We start from the raw sequence: 19,334 nt of genomic DNA, 5'->3' as shown, positions 1-19,334 counted from the left end.
TTTGACTGGCTGACTTCTCTACACTCGCAAGTTCAGATTCTGCCTTCTCGTGCTTAGTCTTCTGCTTGCAGGGCTTGCTAAGGTATAGCTTCACCCGCTTTGAGGTAGGCTTTAGCAGGACAATGCCATGGCCATCGGGGTGCAGTCAGTGTCGGGGCTGTACGCCCTGGCATCTGGAAGCTCTGCTTTTGGCCACGGTGAGGTACAGAGCGGTGCTTTCTCTGGTGGAGGAAATTAAGCAAAGGAAACTGATGTCAAATGAGACTTTGACAGGTTAGGCCTTACCCTGTTGTTAGGACTCAGACTGACCCAGACTTTGCAACCTATTCAGTGCAGACATTGCAATCATAGATTGGCTTTCGTGGGCTCAGGGTTTTACGATTCTCTGTATTTCCGGAGTTACCTTGTAGAATTTTTTCCGTAATTAGCAAGGTATCAGTCGATAGTAGTGATTTGGCCTCTGGCCAGCAGGGTCTCAGTATTCGTAGCTTCATGTTTTAAAGTGAACCAAACATAAAAGCAGACTGTGTTTCTTAAGTTACTGTGCGCTCACTGATGAGCAGGTGTTTCTGCCTTCGTTCCTGTCCAGTTTCAAAATGAAGAGTTCAATTATAATGAGCTTTTTCAAAACAGAAAATGGGAGGGCCCTTTCTCCTTTATTTTACAGACCTGAGTAGCACTCTGAAATGCGTTCCTCCATGGTGGTACAGTAGATGATGCCTAAAGGAGTTTAAGTAATGTTTACGCATTAATGAGATATTGCCCTCAGGAGCCTTTAACAAGATGGGTTTTTTTAGAGGACCTTTCTGCCCACTTCCTACTGATCCCTTCCCTAACATCTGCCTGTCAGTGGCTGAACTACGGTGATACTGCAAGTAGGAAAGGGAAACGGATTTCCAAGTGTGTAAGTGTCTTACAGATCTCATGGCAGCCCACCAGTCTTCACTCCTATTGTTAACTTACATGAAATATGAGATATCTTGTTGTTCTGCTGTTGTTCTTTTGCCTGTGGTTTTTTATTTTATCTTATTTTTGCAAGTTTGGACCCAGAGTCTTAGCCAGGCTATTAACAACAATCTGACTTTTAGGTGTAAGGATTAAACACTGATCTACCAAGTTGGAAGTGTTTTTTGATTTATCAAAAATAATTGCGTTCTTTCTCGCAAATTATTTTTTCTTTCCTATCTAAAACTTACAATTGTAAAGAGAAACAGGAGATAAAACAGTAGGTGTATTCTAGGGTTGTGTATTACTGTACTGATTATCCCAAATTCTCATTTCATTTCCCTTAAGGTCTCTACTGCTCAACTGTGAGATTGGGAGGGTTAAAAAAATGTAGGGAGGGGATACTCCCACCTGATAAACTCTTGTGAATCTGTAATTTCTAAATTAATAGGAACAACAGAAACAACAAATGTCTACCCGGGAACTTTATCCAGGCTAACTCATAGAATCACAGAATAGTTTGGGTTGGAAGGGACCTCTAAAGGTCATCTAGTCCAACCCCCCTGCCCTGGGCAGGGACATCTTCAACTAGATCAGGTTGCTCAGAGCCCCGTCCAGCCTGACCTGGAATGTTTCCAGGGATGGGGCATCCACCACCTTTCTGGGCAACCTGGGCCAGTGCTTCACCACCCTCAGCGTAAAACATTTCTTCCTTCTATCTAGTCTAAATCTACCCCCCTTTAATTTAAAGCCATTCCCCCTTGTCCTGTAGCAACAGGCCCTGCTAAAAAGTCTGTCGCCATCTTTTTTATAAGCCCCCTTGAAGTACTGATGGGCTGCAATAAGGTCTCCCCGAAGCCTTCTCTTCTCTAGGCTGAACCACCCCAACTCTCTCAGCCTTTCTTCATAGGAGGGGTGTTCCATCCCCCTGATCATTTTCGTGGCCCTCCTCTGGACCTGCTCCAACAGGTCCGTGTCTTTCTTGTGCTGAGGGCTCCAGAGCTGGATGCAGTGCTTCAGAGGTGGGGTCTCACCAGAGCAGAGCAGAGGGGCAGAATCCCCTCCCTCGACCTGCTGGCCACGCTGCTTTGGATGCAGCCCAGGAGACAATTGGCCTCCTGGGCTGTGAGCGCACATTGCTGGCTCATGTCCAGCTTTTCACCCACCAGTACCCCCAAGTCCTCGGCAGGGCTGCTCTCAATCCCTTCATCCCCCAGCCTGTATTGATACTGGGTGTTGCCCCAACCCAGGTGCAGGACCTTGCACTTGGCCTTGTTGAACCTCATGAGGTTCACATGGGCCCACTTCTCCAGCTTGTCCAGGTCCCTCTGGATGGCATCCCGTCCCTCTGGCGTGTCGACCGCACCACTCAGCTTGGTGTCATCTGCAAACTTGCTGAGGGTGCACTCAATCCCACTGTCTGTCATTAATTCTTTCTTAAGAAAGAAATTTGGTTCTTAATTGTTAATTAGGAAAAGTGGATATTGGAAAAAGTTCAGAATAATAAGATTCATATAATAGTGTTGAGTAGGTAGGGCAGAATAGTGCATTTTTTTTACCGTTTGTAGGTTATCACGTACGTTGGTTCTTCACTCTGTTCTATGCTGTTGCTTTTGGGGGGAACCAGTCCTGGACATGGATAATTGCGGTGTCATTAATTTAGAAAGGAGCTTTCAGATGGAGATAGGGGTTGGAAAAGGATATTTTCTTGCATTGTAAGCTATGTAGGATAGGGACTTTCTTTTACTTCACACAAGGAAATGGTGTTCTGTTTCTTGTGGAGTTCCTAGACCATTGTTTCAATGCAAAGCAGAAATGGCAATGTTAAGAATAATCTGGTTTATCTATGCCTCTGAGTCTGAAGTTATCCTGTGCCACTAGAAGGCAATATAAAAACTCTGCTGTGTATAACCTTAGCGTAGTTTGCCAGAATGACGGCAGTTTTTCATGTGGATACATTCTTGGCTGATAGCTGAGTTGCTGGCCTGGAGAAACAGTTGACTGCTTTTCATCCTTAACCCCAGTCTTTGATTTGCCTAGTTTTGCTAGTCCTTCTAGATCAGCCCCCATTTCCAGTATAAGTTAAAAAAAAAAAATCTTTCCCTATTTAATGTGCTTGGCAAATACTTCTTGCACAGGCCTGTTTATTCTAAAGCTGTAGTAATTGTGCTTGCCAGTACAGTATTGTTGAAACGCGGCGACTGTGACGCTGATCACAGCGTAGAACACTGCCCATCAGTGTGGAGGAGGGCATTTTAACCTAAAGGACCTGGGCACTGCTCTTGAGAACAGGGCTGGGAACTGCTTGTGACACAGAGCTTGAGACTTTTAGGGACTTCTCATCGTGAAGTCTCAAGTACAGTCAAATGCATTCTGTACAAGCTTTGCATACATTTCTCTTGCATTATTTCTTCTGGAAAAGCTTTGTCTCTCCAACTTTCGTGGAACTATTAGGCCGTTCTTCTGGCGAGTGGTCAATTAACCAGATCACCAGAAGACTCCTGTGTTCAGTTTGCTGTGCTTGCACTGGAAACTACTGGAGAGCAGTGCCTTACAGCAGATTCAGTTGCCTAACATTAGTGCTGATAAGCAGGTTAATGTAACTTTGCAAAGAGCTCAAGTAACCTCTAATGAAGCTTTCTCTCTTTCCCTTTGCAGGTGGTTAGTCGAGTGGCAGCTCAGCAAGGATTTGACTTGGACCTTGGATACAGGCTACTGGCAGTATGTGCAGCCAACAGGGACAAATTCACTCCAAAATCAGCTGGTAGGAAAAGCCTTTTTTTGGTGTATTACTGATTCTTGGATGTTCATATTCTGAATAAATGCTACCTGCAACTGTCTTGCATTCTTTAAAAAACAAAACCAGAACCGAACACGTATTTGGTGGTAATAGTGCTGCTGCTTTTAGCATTGCAATGGCATGCTGCTCTGAGGATACATGACTTTGGAAATGTGCGTTTTCCCCAACTAGTGCTGTCTGTTGCCCTGTTTGATCTTATAGATGAAATGTTACTTCCAGAAACACTGATGTTCAGTAATGTAATGGTGGGAATGAACACACTCAGGCCCCTCCATCTTGGTAAACCATTGATTTTCTGTCACGTGTCAACCTCTAAATCTTTCACATTCATTCTGCACTCCCTGATATATCTATTGCCAAACTTCTATTCCTTGACTGCATATGTCTGTACAAAGAAGTACCGTAGTTTCTCGTACATCTAGTCATTAGCTTTAGAATTTTGAGCCAATAGTAGGTGGCAATGCTATTGGTATAGTAGTAAGTAGCCATTTTTCCAGTATTTTACGGCAATAATCTGTTATAGGGCTCTGATCAAGTAGCAGTATTTGATCACGATGTATTGCCGTTGCTTCTCTGTATAGTAGAAGTAGAAAATGCACTTTAGGGTCTTTCTGCTTCTCACATGTTTGATTTAACTGGAGCATTTAATTCTGGTTCTCCTTCTCTTAGCTGATGAATGTCAACATAATGTGCACTGGCTTGGAAAACAGGCAGATAACCGTTCCATTCCAGACTGAGCATGGATAACTTCTCTGCTTAGTACTAAGCTGGTATGCAGACCCCGTTTTAGAACATCAGAAAAGGTTACCTTCTTCCAAAACAGTAATTTGTAGTCAACTGATTGGGTGTTAACATTTCTTTTCATGTTCCTTTTCAGTTTTTATCAGCCCCAAACTTCTTTAATCATGGCTACCTTTTGTCCTAAGTGCTCTAAGCAGTTCCTCGTGCAAAAGTGGCTTTCACATCAAGGCATATTCACTGGACTTACTGATTTATCTTTTGTATGGGAAGGGATCATTAATTTTACTAAATGTCGAATAAACTGTCTGATTTTCATCTGGGAAAACTGTGTGGAAGATTAAACATTCAGTTGACCAAGCATGAACTCCCTTTTTTCTGAATTTCTAGTAAGTTTCTCCAATGGTTAGCTATTGCATCTCTTCTTGATTTTTTTTTTTTAAAGCCTGTCAAATGAGGATTTCCAGCTATGAGTACATTAAGTGAGACATTAAAACTTTATTTCCTTTGAAAATATACCTATTAAAAATAGTCATACCCCCTCTCTTGCCAATTCTTCCTGAGGTGTGTGTCTATCGGTGTGTTAGTGAAGGTGAGGTTGTGAGTCTTTGGATCTATTCATATTGTAGTCCTTTTCCTTCAGGGCTTGGATGAGGGGATAGTCTTGAAAACCACTGGTCAGTCATCACATCCTAGAAAAGCCCAGTGTCAGCGTTTGATTTCTACCAGTAATTACTTTTTGGGACTATATGCTTTTTTTTTCAACTCATTACCCTAGCAATCTGTACAGATTTCAGTCTTTCCATTGTTAATTGATACAATACTGGGAAAGCTGGTAACGAAATCATGTGCTCTTCTCTCAGCGTATTCTGAAAACCTTCTCAGACCTTTGCTTTGCTTCCTATTTCCCAGTTGCATATACAACTAATTTATTTCCAATGATCTTAAATATTTGGTCTCACAACTACTTTAGTTTTACCATGTATACAGTTGTTTCACCAGTTATTCCAGGGATTTCATCATGCCCATCCACATTGTGTTTCTTAGTGCTCTTGTTGTCTGTATTAAATACTCCTGTTTTGGGGCATACCATAACATATTTTGTGAAATGTCACATATAGCCCCTGCTCTAAGGATGTCACATTCCCATACGATCTGCGAGAGGTACATCATTGAATGGGCAACTTGAAAGACTGTCAGGCTGGAATTACAAATGTGAGGTCGTTTCAGACCCTCCTGACTTTTTTGAAAGGGTTAATTTCCACATCTGAGCGCATTAACGTTTTCTGATTTCTAAAGCAACAGTGGCTCCGCTCCCTCATTCAGTTTTTGTAAAAATGTTGAGGTTGTCCTTTGCTTTCTTTCTAAACAGCGTGCATCGTTGAACGCTGCCTTTCATGATTTGCTGAAGTTGTTGTCAAGGATGCTTACATGTTGTTTTGAGTAACTCATTCTTTTTTCTGTTACATCTATTGAAAGACACCTTCAACACTTCTTCCAGTCACTTTCCTACAGAAGTCCCCTGATGTAGATATCAAATGGCATTATTTTTAGTGAATAAGCATTTGTTTTTCCAGGCTTAAGGGGAATTTACAATGGTTTGAATTCATTCCTCCAAGTATGAATTTAATGCTGCCAAAGGGATCGCTCTGGAAGCATTTTTAATCCATATTGTTTAGTGTCTGACATTCTGAAATGTAAGGAGAAAAAAACCTTTTCTAATTAAAACACATTTGAGTAGGTGAACACTGGGGAAAATATTTGCACCAAATCCTTTCAAGGGCCATCCACTATTAGTACCTCTTTACGGCTTAGGAGAAGGCTTGTTGACTGATGTCCTGCAGGCTGGGACGCCTGGAGTGGCCTGGCAGCGGTGGCTGGCAGGCTTTGCAGCTCTGCTGTGTGGAGCAGGTGGACCACCCCAGCCAGATGTCCCTCAGGTCTGCTGGTTTGCAGAGGCAGCTGAACCAGTGCAATTGGTAGTCCTGCTTCTGTTCTCCGGCAATTCGCGGCCTGAGTTGCTCAGGGACCTGTACTGGCTGTAGAGCTTTTGGGGTACGGCTTGTTTTCTGTTTGACTGGCTCCCTGAGCTGGCTCTCTGCAGGGCCCCAGGAGAGTGAGGGTCCCTGTGGCAGTGCCCGAGGGTCTCGGTTATCCCTGATGGAAGAGGGCTGGAGCCTGAGGCTAGAGGGCAGAGCAGCCAGCTGCCAAACTGGCTCAGCTCTATGGGAAACCCACACCACTGTCTCATGCAATTGGCCCCGCGCTGTTTCATCCCAGTTGGTTTAAACCGTTTTGGTGGTAGCTCCCTGCTAAGCTGAAGAGGTTGAGGAGTGATTACAGGAGCTGCAGATGGCAGATCAGAGCACAGGCAAGCATGGGGGGAAGCGGGGAGAGATGAGGAGCTGGAGCCAGGTGAGACAGCAACCTTCTCGGGTGGCACAGCCTCAGCCCGGGGGAAGGCAGGGGAACAGACCGAGAGCTGTCAGCTCCTTGGCATTTCCCATCCAGGACCGTTTGGTGTTGCCGAGACAGTGTTTGATGTCCTGCTTTTTGTCTTGTTTTACTTGGCCATTGAGATAGTTAACAATTAGCTAATACAAATTGTTTTGGAGAATGCCTTAAGGGGAGACCCATGTGGCATGAAAAGTATTAAAAAGTTGTCGTGTGCTTTTAAATAGTAATGACGATTTAATGACTGTGCCTTTTGTCTCTGCTTTCTGGTGTTTGTACCTGAAATAATAGCTGTGCCTCCTTTTATTCTTCTAGCCCATGCTGCTGCATGCAGCTGGGCTGCTGCCTCAGCAGGAGGTCAAGTACAGCGTTTCCCCACCCTGAAGACAAATGACAAAGCCTTTAAAAATATATGTGTCTCTTTTGGCGACAGCTGCTCCCCAAACCTTCTACGGCAAATTCCTTTGCCTTGTTGTGACACCTATAGGGAATGGCCCAGCAGGTTAGCTGCCTGCTCATTTGCTTTCAAACTGTAGCAACCTCAGTCGATCTTAGTATGTGAGTGCACGCGTGTTTGGGTATTCTGGGTTTTCTTCCTTAAGCCTGAAGACCACCTTCTTTCTGAACAGTGCTTGCTTGGACCTTTTCTGAGCATGATAGCTGCTGCTTTTGTCCTTCCTGTAGAAGATTTTAAGTGATTTGGTAGCTTTGTTTTAAGGTCTGCTATTCAAATAAAACAGAGTTCACCGATCAGAGTGGGTTTTTTAAAAATTAAAAAAGAAGAGAGAGGGAGTAATTTTCTGTTCTGAAATATTTTTTTTTTAAAAATACTTTATCGAGCTACTGAACTTCATTGCTCTTGTAGCTACTTTTGCTTTTGTCAGGAGGCCAAGCTGAGGCCAGACAAGGGGACGACAGGATGAGATCATACAGGGAGCTTTGTCAGAAAAGGACAGTGTTCAGTATCTCTCTAAAGAGAGAGAGAGAGGGAGGAAGGAGCCTGAGGGCAGAACTGTGCAGAAAAGGTACTTCAGCAGTCACTGAGAAGCTACAACAAATAAATGCTGTGATAGCTTGGGTGGGCAGCTAAGTGTTAGATGTTTGATAGCAGAGATAGCAACCCCTTTTTGCTTTGTTTTCAGTCCCTTAGGCTCTGCCTGGTGTGCTTTTGATTTTACTTTTCAAGAGCAGTATTACTTAATAATCTTAATTTTATATGAAGCGTAAACTAAAACTCTATGGTATTTGAGAATTTTACATTGTTTATTTCTTTAGCTTTAATTATTGTAATGTAACTGTAGAATAGTAGGGCTGTTCTTAGTGGATCTGAGACCAAAGCTGTGAATAAATTGGACCCCGGGTTAACAAAGGTATTTGCAGTGAGAGTACTGGCAAATGGTGGTGTTAAAACATCACTGGACAAGATACTGAGACCAAAGGTATGTCCTGATTAGGGTACATCATCTAACATGGTTTACTGCCTTGTTTCAAAGCAATAGTATAGATTGGGCAAAGTGCGTTTTGCCGTATTATCAAATCAAACTTACAGAAATGAGAAAAAAGGACAGAAGAAACGAGGCTGCAGTATGAATGAGGAAAAGGTAGAAATTAAGGATAACCTCTAGATTATGGGGGACCGTAAGGCTAGATGAACACTTTGCCTAAGTTTCCAGTAATAATGCTTACATTATCTGTGGAGGCAAGGCAAAGCGAGGCGGCTAAAAGGATTACAAGTATAGAAAGAAAATTACTACAGCCAAGGCTGATGGCATCCCTCCAGCTTGAAGGGACTGAATGATCGACATGCCTGCATTTAGAAAGAAATAGCATATGAATTGTCAGTCTCGTGCCTCACACCAAAGATTTTCAGCAAATCAGTCAAGTCAAAATGGTCTCGTATGACTGGAGAAGAAACACAAATGCTGTACCTGTACTTAGGAAAGTGGCTGATAAGAAGAATGAGTAGGCAGCTTTATTTTTTTATGCAGCCAAGGCAGCTTGGCTTGGGTTGTTCATGAAATGAAAGCTGAGCAGAGTTGTGAAATGTATGTAAATACTAACAAATAAACAACTTGGAACAAGAAGAGCTATGAAGCTACAGGACAGTGTTGGCACAAAAGCATATAGGTGTAAGTTGAATAAATTATTGAAATAAGGGGGAAATTCTGAACTATTAGGGCAGTTGTATTTGGAATAGGTTTTCAGTTAGAATGACAGCAGAGAGGGAAGGAGAATGGAAAATCAAACTGCCTTTTTAAAGATAAAACTCAATAAATGTATGAAACTGACTGTATAATGAGGTTCTTGATGTAGCTGGAAGCTGGTTAAGAACCTTTTCTCTTTGTATTCCTAAATTCTTGCTACATTTCCATGCAGCTGTCTGATCCAGTGGTACTTAGAGTTAGTGTCCTAAAACTGTCCACTTGACACTCTTAATTCAAATAAAGGCATCGTTTTCTTTTAGCTGTTACCTTCTGAAACAGCTTTTGATGCAGAAGACTGGCTGCATTTCAGGTGATCTCTAGGTTCCCTTCCCAGCTCTTAGCACAGATTCTCACTGTGCGCCCTTGGCTGCTTTGCTCTCCGTTTTGTAGTTTTATATCTTTGATGCAAGGATAATAATGCACCCTCCGTCTCACTTTTATTTGTCTGGTTTAATTGAATTCAATTTTATGCAGGACAGAAAATACCTCTTGTCCTGTAGGTGTGTATCCAGTGCAGTGGAGCCATGGTTTCAGCTGGGATACTTATGCTTTGTTATCATACAGATAAAATAATTCTGTTCTGGAACATATATCGGCAAGACATACCTTCATTCCAACTACGGCTCTCTTTCCTGAAGATTATGGGTATATATAGTATGGGTACTATTTGTAATTCAGTCTTAATTCATTAAGATTATGGGGTTAGTTTCATGGGTTTCTGCTAATGAAGTCAGCACCTCCCCTTGACCAAAGGGAAGCACAGCCAGTACTGTTGCTTAGTGGCAAGCAGCATTAATTTACATCTGTAGTCTGTGGCAGTCACGTCTACATTCCCTGCAGAAAAGGGGATCATAGGAAAGGCACAGTGGACTTTGCCCATTTGTCTTGCCCATGAGTTTACTGAGAACAAAACTCTAAAAGACCTGCCGTTTGGAAAATTATATCCTGTTTCTTGAGCCTCTGTCAGGTTGGCTTGGCGTGTGGCAGACTTGTCAGGAATCAGCTCTCAAACATCTCGAGACGGAGCATCTGAAGAGCCTGCCGAATGAGAGATGCTCTTCCCCACTGGGCCTTACTTGTTCGAGCTGTTCCTGTTCCCTTCCTCTGAGATGTCCGCTGCTGATGCGTTTGGTCTGCCTTCTACTCTTAGAAGAAACATGATCGTACTTGTGTCAGACTTTCATTATCCTTGGGTTGGCAATTCCTCTTTGTCTTTCATGTGAGTTTTAGGGCCTCATGACATACCTATGTAGATTGGTATTATTTTTCTGGAATGGAAATTTACTTCCTTTTTGGCATTCGCTTCTCTGCTGTGCACTTGAACACCTATGTTTATAAAGGAGGGTGCATGGCCAAGCTACTGCTGCTTTATTCTGTCTAGCCAAAATATCAGGTGGCTTATCTGGCCTGTTCTTTTGACATTTGACAGGTCCGTGTTACCGTGGTACCAACTCTGACTTTATGAGAGATGTAGCAGTAAAACTCTGGTGCCAGGTTGGAACATCTTTGCACTAATGCCTTTACTGTAGCACTTAAGAAAATTGCAGAGACTCAACTATAGCAACAAGCTAGCTCTGCTGTTTTCTTAGTCTGTGCCTTGGATTTTCATGAGGCTGGTACTTACCTGAATGTTCACTTTGCTGTGGATTTGAAGTGCATAGTGAATTAGCTCATCATGCGATTCCTAGGCGGTGTCTTTTCCTAGTGTGCACAACACACTTTCACTTGGACTGGAACTGGCATTCTCCAGGGAAGATTTCTGTTGATTTCTATCGCTGTTTTCTGTCTTGTGCTTCAGGGACCCCATATGTGCTGGGAGCAACGGAAAATTTGATGATAGAGACAGACTAGAGCTTGGTCTCGATGTGAATTTTGATGTTTTATTTTCTGTTGTTGTTTTGAGTAACGTATCTGTCCCTCTGAACATGCGGCAAGTCACAAATGGAAAGTAAGAAGGGAGGCAGCTGTGAAAACATGCCTATAGTCATGGGAGAGAAGAAAGCAAACTCTTCAGAATGGCATTTGCCCTTTACAAGTTACCTTTTCTCAGCTTACAGCATGCAGTCCTGAACATGTTCCCTTTTCAGCTGCAGTGCATCCCAATGCACCTCACTGCCAGTGCTCTTTTATCAGCCTGTGTGTCTTGGAGGCATTCAGAGAAGTTCATGAGGAGTCCAGCTATGAGAACAGTAACATAGCTTCCACAGGGGGATTGGTAGCTTTTTTTGCTGCTGGAGGGCTGAACAACCGAAAGCATGAACTGTGCGAACAGATCAGACCATCAAGCTCCAGGACAGCAAGTTCACTTCCTAAATACAATTGAGATTCCACTGGTCGAAATTTCAGATCTGGAAAGACAAGTTCTTGCTCCGAATACTCTAGAGATGACACTCTGAAACACGCTGCTTAGTAGACAAGACATTATATGTAGTATTTCTCTTTAAAAAGAGATTTCCATACTGAGAAGCCTTACTGAATAAGTGTTTTAGTGTTTCATCTTTTTTAATGCTCACGTTTGAATACACCTGTTAAAGTATGCCGATAGCAAGGTATTTACATAAGTGCTATGTGATAAAATACATTCATTTAAATATCAGTTAAAGAATCATCAAAGAATCATAAGGATTCATCATCGTAGATTGTTCTAATTTGTATTAGTCTTTGTGCCTCTTCATGAGAGGGTATTCAAGGAGAAAGACCACAGAATAACAGAAAATGGATTTGAAGAGAGCTATTAACTAATACATTCCCAAAACAAACGCAGTATTGTTCCTTATAACGTGTGCTATTTTTCTGAGAAGTTCAGTAGAGGTTAGTGTGTTCATGTTTGATAAGGCTTCTGGATTGTTTCCATTTTATGGATTCTTTTTGTCTCAACTTACTTCAGTTTCAGTAACACATGTAAAGAAAAACATCAAATTGGCTTTCCTCTGCAGGTTTTCCAGATGCTGAGGTAAATACTCCCTTTTTATGTTTTGATAGTCTGATTAAAATTGCAAGGATATTTGTGTCTCGTTGTGAACTTTTGTTAATATCCTAACAAATCCATACTTTCCTTAGTTATTCCTGACACATCTGTATATGCTAAATCATGCTTTGTAGCAGTTATCAATAACACCTGACTTGAGGAATAAATGGAAGAAATAAGATTTTACTCAACAACAACAACAAAAAGTTGTGATATTTAGTAGCTTAACAATAATAAAACCGGAAAGGTGTGGATCTGAAACTAGAAACTTAAGTTGCTTTGAATCTTATTTCTGTGACTTAAACCAGGCTTTTTTGAAAGTCTGGATGTGAAGTCCAAGAAACAAGTCTATGATGGTGAATGTGTCTCTGCTCCTGTAAGATGTCTCCGTAGACACGGTTGTTGTTGGGGCTGGGGCTCGTAGATAGGATTTCCTCATTTGCTGGAAGGAAAAAATTATCAAACGTTAAGATGCCTGGATATTGTGCAGTCCTAGGCAAATCTCTTTGACTCTTTTCTCTGTCTGTATAGTAGGTATCTCTGTTGTACCTACGCTTTCTTTGTTGTTGCGGATATGTATTTCTTCCGTGCACTGTTACAAAGAACCAGTGTTTCGTATGAACTGAGTATCTGCTCAACTTCAGAGTCACTCTCAGCAAAATTTCAAGTAGTAGCATTTCATACAGAAACTCAGCTTCTCTGAAGTATGTGATCGAACTAATGGTTAAATGCAACCCCCTTTAATATATTGCTTATTTCTTTGAGAAATGCCTGCATTTAAAGTGTGCTGGGGTTACTAATTTTAGTGGACAGAACAAGTCACAGATTTTTAAATCCTGCCTGCCTGTGTTGTTGTTCCCAGAGCCCCGTTTAGGGCTTTGTAGATTCAAACCTGCAGCCACAGACACTGAACCCTAGTTTCAGGTTCACAGACTGGTTTAAAATGTGCATCTCTAAAGCAAGCTCTCACAGGAAACATAAATTTAAACATTTTTAAAGGCAAATATTACTGACTTGGCTTTGAACTCAGTAATAGAAGGCTGAACAGGGACTGCTCTTGAGGAGATAAATTGAACACTGAACATCTGCGTACAAAGCAGGGTATTTGTTTCTTGTGTGATAGTCTCCCCTATGATTGTCTGGTCAGACCCAAATGACATTAATCTTGCTCACTCTGGAAGATATTGTCTTTCCATCATAGAAAAAACAAATGAAATTATTTAGTGTATTTACTACAGAAGCAATTTCAATTAAGGCAAAGAACCAGAGAGACCTCTACATTCTCAGCGTGAAAAATGACTCACTGCTAGTCTAAAATGAGATTGGGAGATGTAAATTGTTGGAAATTTCTAACAGTTGCTGTCTCCCACTGGGAATGCTGGAGTGGTCCTAGCAGTCCTTGAAAAGCCAGATACCATTGCAAGCAGTAAGGGGGTTTTGCTTTAGAGGTCTTCTAGTATTACAGCCAAACGTGTTTGTTTCAAATAATTAGCAGTAACTACAGTAACTGTGACTTGACCACAGGAGAAACAACAAGGTATTAGAATTGTGTCACTGTTGTGCTATCTTGAGAGCAAAAGCAAAGACTTCAGGTAGATTTTTGTTAGAACCAAAATTGTGTAAACCAAAAAAACATGTTCTGTTACGACATCTGGCATGCTCTACAGGACAGTAAATTGTTTTTAAATAGTGATTTAAAATTTAACTCAATTTAGCTAAATATGCATCCAGTACCTAGGATGAGCGTAATTGTGAGCTGGAGAAGGGCTAGACTGACATTGCAGTCTAGCAACTGTCAGAATGGAAGAAAGAAAAAATGTTGTTCCAAAAGAGAGAGATTCTTTTCTTCTCCTTTCCGTGTGTGGAAGAATTAATGGGTAAAGACAAAGTCTTTGGCTGGAGCAAATTCTGTGTTCGTTTGATTCTTTGCAGCCAAATATTGCTCCCAACTTGCAGTGATAGAGATGGAAGGCAGAAGCTCCTTAGCCAAGGCAGTGGCAGTACAGTATGATAGCTGCCGCTCAAGGAGTTCCTGCCTCTGCGCTGCTCTCAGTTATATCAAAACAATTGTGTGAAGCTGTGTGCTTGGCGTGGGACCTGGGGACTGATCCGGCTTTTAGAGAGTGGAAAGAAGTGTTGTCTTGCCTGTTTTGTGTAAGCGGGATCAGCCCCCACGCAGAATCATTCAGTGCCTCTAAAGGGACAGAAAGCTGTGGTGAGAAACAAGAGTAACATTTGAGAGTAAAGTCCTTAAGCCTGCGACACAAGCTGGTAGATCATCAAACCGCTGCTGGAGGCTTAATGGGATCCTTTGGTTATTGATTAGAAGGTAACTCTGACACACAGGAAAATTCAAACTTAGTTCAAACTGGGTGAATGTATTGCTAATATGAGAACCCAAACCATGTGTCAGGGCAAAGAAGACAGCTGAGCAGAGTTCAGCAGCCAGTCTTCCCATAGAGTCCTTGCTAGGAGCTGGGCTTCAAACCGACCTCAGTCTTTATGAATGACAGCAGAGTGGTTTTCAGCATCCCTTTATAACAGCTATGTATGCAGAGGCATTTCAGCATTTTTCTTTTTTTCGTGGATTGTAATGTGTGGAGTAGCAAACATTGAAGGTGATGTTAGAAAAACAGAGGGGAAATCCTGACTGCCACGTCTGACTTGGCACGGTCCCCTTTGGTTCAGTCAGCACTACAGACTGCCAGACTTCCGCAGTTGAAAGTATGTTCTGTGTTCCCCATATTTTCTTGATCTGGTAGAATTCACATCTTCATGCATCCGTGACAAATGTATGCTTTCACTCAAAGAGAGTGGAAGAGCCAGAGTCTCTAACTCTGGGGAGGGTTATGTTTTCAAATCGAGGGAGGATGGGAAATACAGTGGCCCCACATTTAATTAAATCTTAAACTTGTCAATCAGATAGTCTTAAACTCTATAGAAGGATGATGATGACCTCTAAGGATAGTCTTCAAAAAGCTAACTCTATTACATGGCTGACAGTCTTTGCATGGTACAAATCATGCTGGAGGGGAATTTTGTAGAGAAGAAAATAAAACTAAACTGAGGATCTGGAAGGAATGTGAGCATATATATGCACCTATTGTGAAGTAAATATATTTGGACTGTGGTTTGAAAACATACTGCAAACTTGGAATAGTCAGATATTAATTATATATGTTGCCCCATGAAAGGAAACCGTTTATTCTGCAGGTGCCATTTAGTCTACAAAGATGAAAAAAAAGTCTGTAAAGGATCATTGTTCTGTTGTATTTATTTGCATAGGTAATGTTTTTATCTGCCTTTCATCTCTCTGTCCAAAACTCTTTTAGTTATCACGAGGTCAATAAAGCTATAAAGGTCGCAGAGAGATTGAAAATACAAAACTATGCTTGAGAAGGCATATGCACGTATGCAGAAATAGCTGTCTTCTATAGCAGTGTTGGAATTAGTTTTTAAGGTTCCGTGTCTAGAAGCGTTATTTGTTAGTGATGCCTTTTCTGAACTCTAAGTCTCCCCTTCTCTGGAGGGAAAGCGTTGATTGTTGGCTGCACAGGAAGGTGAGAAATTGTAGATTCGGTGTTGTCAGTGTGCCCAGACCAAACATCATCTGTCCTGCACATTGAACAGTGTCCGTTCTTCTGGCAGCTGTTTGTAAGTTTTTAAGCAGTAGAGGAGTAGAGATGACAGAGTTGAAATAGGTCTATTCTTTTTACTGACGCAGCAAAAAGATACGGAGCAAAGAAGGGAGAGGTCACAATGTGGGAGCAGAGGAAAAAGGACAGCGTATGCCTGCTCTGCCTGCAAAGCTGGCAAGTTCTAGACAAATGAGTTAGTGTGGGAGAGCCTGAATCTTAGGCTAAAAATAGAAATTTTAGGATGAAAAATCTAGATGTGTCCAGGGAAACCCAATCATACGGTAATGCAAAATCCAAAGTAATGGGAATGGGATAATGAAGTTTTATGAGATCTGCAGGTAATAATGCGGTTCTCATTATGGCATGCGCAAGTTAATAAGCAAATAATACCCCCATAACTAAAATTACTAGCTAAATTAATTTTTTCCTACATCTCCTTCAACCTCATTATGTCAACTTGTCTTAACAAACTAAACGGCTTTGAAAGAATTGTATTAGTTCTGTCACTTAAAGCATATTGCTTTAATAATCCAACTGGAATGTTCTTATTCTGTTCTTGTGTCTCCAAATGCAGTCATGAAGTAGATGGATAGTTGATTTCTTTCTATCATCAGATTTCTCTTCAGTGCAATTTGAGGCTGGACCTTTTAAAAAACTTTTTTCCAGTGTTCTTTTGAAAGCAGAACGTTAGGTATGTGCCAACAGTTTTTTGAGTAAATGAAGGACTAGCCATCTCGCTACACGTGCACCATTCTAAGTGGGGTTTCTGAAAAGTCATGAAATCAATGGGATTTCTGCTGAGTATTTTTCAAAGACCTGTTGGTATTTTAGCTCTGTATTTACCAGTACAATTAACGCAAACTGCATAACAAATCCTTTGCTGTTCCAGTTGCTCGGGGCCGCTCAGGCACCTGACAGTCATTCCATTAGCGGTGCACCCGGGTGCAGCGCAGTCGTCCCACCGTGTGTTGCAGCATCTTGGTACAGAGGATCAGGGAACCCCGCAGTGAGCTTTGCAGATGAGGATTGTGAGAGATGGCAGAGTCTTCAGAAGTAGTAGTCTTCGGGGTTCCTTGTTTATTTTGAGGAACTTCTTCTGCAGTGTTTTCACTGCAGTGAACTCACTTCTTGGTTTTCTTTGTTTTCCTCTTCCCCTCCACTGCTGTATCCTTCCAAATCCACCTTTAATTGTACCGTGCCTGCAGTTAATAATGGCTGTCATGTATTCCAGGTTTTAAAAGGCCATAAACACAGAAGAATGGGCTGAAGTATCTGAGTTAAAAGGCTTGTTCAAGATGCTATCTGTGTGCTGAATACAATTGCATGGGCATGTTAAAAGACATCAGATTTTCCTCTGGAGGTGTTCAGCAGAGCATCCTGGCAGGAGTTGAGGCTTTGATCTTGCTGCTTTGCTCTGGTGTGTGTGCTATGGAGGCACCTCGCTGTCTTTTGACCTCTGGGGACTTGAACTGTTATTTCTGTTGTCTGGATGAGTGGTGTTCATGTTCTCAGCGTTCTTCATGCAGTTGTTTTTTGGTTTTGGGTTTTTTTTAATTTAATGCTTTATTATTTTGTGTTTGTTTTTATGTGGCTTTAAAATATCCCAGATATTGGGACCTAAAAGCCATCATTCAAATCAACAAATAAGACATTGACAGCAGGCTCTCTCACATTGCAAGAACTAACAACAGTGAAAAAGGATTCCTATAAAAAATTAATTTCTCTATGAAGTAGCTGCTTACTCATAAATTTTCATTTATATTATGTGGAGCACAACTTTTTGCTCTTTATTTACATAAATGGAAAAGCATTTTCTATATTTAAAAAAAAAATCAGACTTACAAAAAGAAAGACTGGACCACCCAATTTACAGTATGAGTGAAATAACTCCCCTCTCTCATTGTTCTTCAATCATGGAATTGTCATTATTCAGGAAAGCACTTAGGTCTGTGCTTATCTTTTGAGACATGCTTAGCCTCTTTTTGCATGTTGTGAGTGAAGATGAGTTGTTTAAGTGCATTCCTGAATCAGAACCTTAGCACTAATCCTTCAGTCGCTGCAAAGAATAAATGAGGGGCAAAGACAAAGGGCCAAATTAAAATCAACGAGATTCTATTCAGATCGGCTCTGCTTCAGCAAGCACATATCTAATTATAAGCACACAAGTAGGCTCACTGACGTCAAAGTTAATTAAACTGCTTAAATTTAGGCACATGCTTAAATTCTTTGCTGAATCAGTATTTTTGAGCCAAAGAATAATAGGACAGCGTTGCTGGTCCAAAGCCTGGTTTTGTGGGTGGGAAGGAGTTTAAACTCCCCCTTTCCTCCATCAGTTCTTCTGAGGTCTGCCTGCTGGCATTTTATTTGAGTCACAATGGTGAAGGCATGTGTCAATATGTTAAAGTTTCTTAGAGTGTTTGCTAACAATATCTCAAACGTGACGGTTGGATCTCTGGTATTTTTAAGGCACCTTTCCTCCATGCGGTATGCTATGCAGTATGGCAGGACTGTGCCCAATACAGTAATCTTTTCAGTTTTGTTTTTCCTGATGCCACCCTTAGGAAATGAATCCCGTTGTCCAGTCTCTGAAAGCCAAATTACTAATTCATTTTTGTAACAAAACTAGAAATGAAGAAAGCATGTAGGCAGAAGTATTACATTAAGAATGCCTGTTGTATAGAAGAAGCTTTGATTCCTTTGGTTTCATGTGCTGTTTTAATTTATGATGTCATAAATACATAACCCATTATTTGTTGGCCTTGAATCGTTAAGGCCTAATAAGAATTTCCCCTGTAGGAATACGAAGGACAACATGATACTTCTTACACAGAAACACACATATGTGAATTTCAGCCACGTTTTGTAAATGAGGTGGGGCTGGTTGTGAGCTTTTAACTATGCTCCCTGCCTAAATAACACAGTAAAGTTGCCCTGATGTACTAGCAAGGGATTAATCAAGGAGGTGCACTGCAAAAGATCAGATTTCTTCCACTCGGTAAAACTCAACGCCATGGGGACTTAGGGGCTGCAAAGGAAGTTAATAAAGTTATCAACAGCAATAAGTTCAAAAAAGAAAAGCAGGTAAGAGAGCTAAGTAAATCTAGACTTGTGTTTTAAAAGGTAGGCAGTGTTTTGTTCATGTGTACGTTATCTTCTAATCACTATTTCCTGGTGATTGCCTGAGTCTAAAGCTTAAATTTAATCCTCTTCCTTTAGATACCAGAAAATGACATGTATTCATTTATGTATTCATATCTTTGTGGTTTCAAAAAAAAAAAAAAAAAATTGCCTTCTCTCCTGATGACTTCTGCATCAGTTTGACCAATAGCGACTGAAAGCTGTTGCTTTTGGACGAGTGCTCCGTTACGTGTGTAGGCTGCCTCGACGGGGAATGGGTGACCTTGCAGTCGGTATTTGTCTGTATCATGTAGTTTATTTCATGCCAGTTAGCAGCTGTATTCGCAGTCTAGAGTAGCATGGTCTAACAGGTGGCTTGTAAGTCAAGTCGGAGCTTCAGTTTGACTTGGTTCCCTTTGCTAGGTAAGGTAAAGTAAGGAGAGAGGGAGCAGCTGTTTGAACAGTGAATG

The 19,334-nt window shown here is 41.4% G+C and overlaps 1 protein-coding gene across 10 annotated transcripts in view; it reads left to right on the top strand.

Annotated features, from left to right (window-relative positions):
• ZMIZ1 (zinc finger MIZ-type containing 1) overlaps positions 1–19,334 on the top strand; it is a 364,718-nt gene that overhangs the window by 226,168 nt on the left and 119,216 nt on the right. For all 10 annotated transcript variants that reach the window (XM_076338397.1, XM_076338398.1, XM_076338399.1 and 7 more), the window contains one exon: positions 3,604–3,709. In XM_076338397.1, coding sequence (XP_076194512.1) covers positions 3,604–3,709 — 106 coding nt within the window. The remainder of the gene's footprint in view (positions 1–3,603; positions 3,710–19,334) is intronic.

Source organism: Aptenodytes patagonicus, chromosome 5, assembly GCF_965638725.1.
Source record: "Aptenodytes patagonicus chromosome 5, bAptPat1.pri.cur, whole genome shotgun sequence".
Taxonomy (NCBI): domain Eukaryota; kingdom Metazoa; phylum Chordata; class Aves; order Sphenisciformes; family Spheniscidae; genus Aptenodytes; species Aptenodytes patagonicus.
The sequence above is the reverse complement of the archived record's forward strand: the minus strand, read 5'-3'. Positions and strand labels throughout refer to the sequence as shown.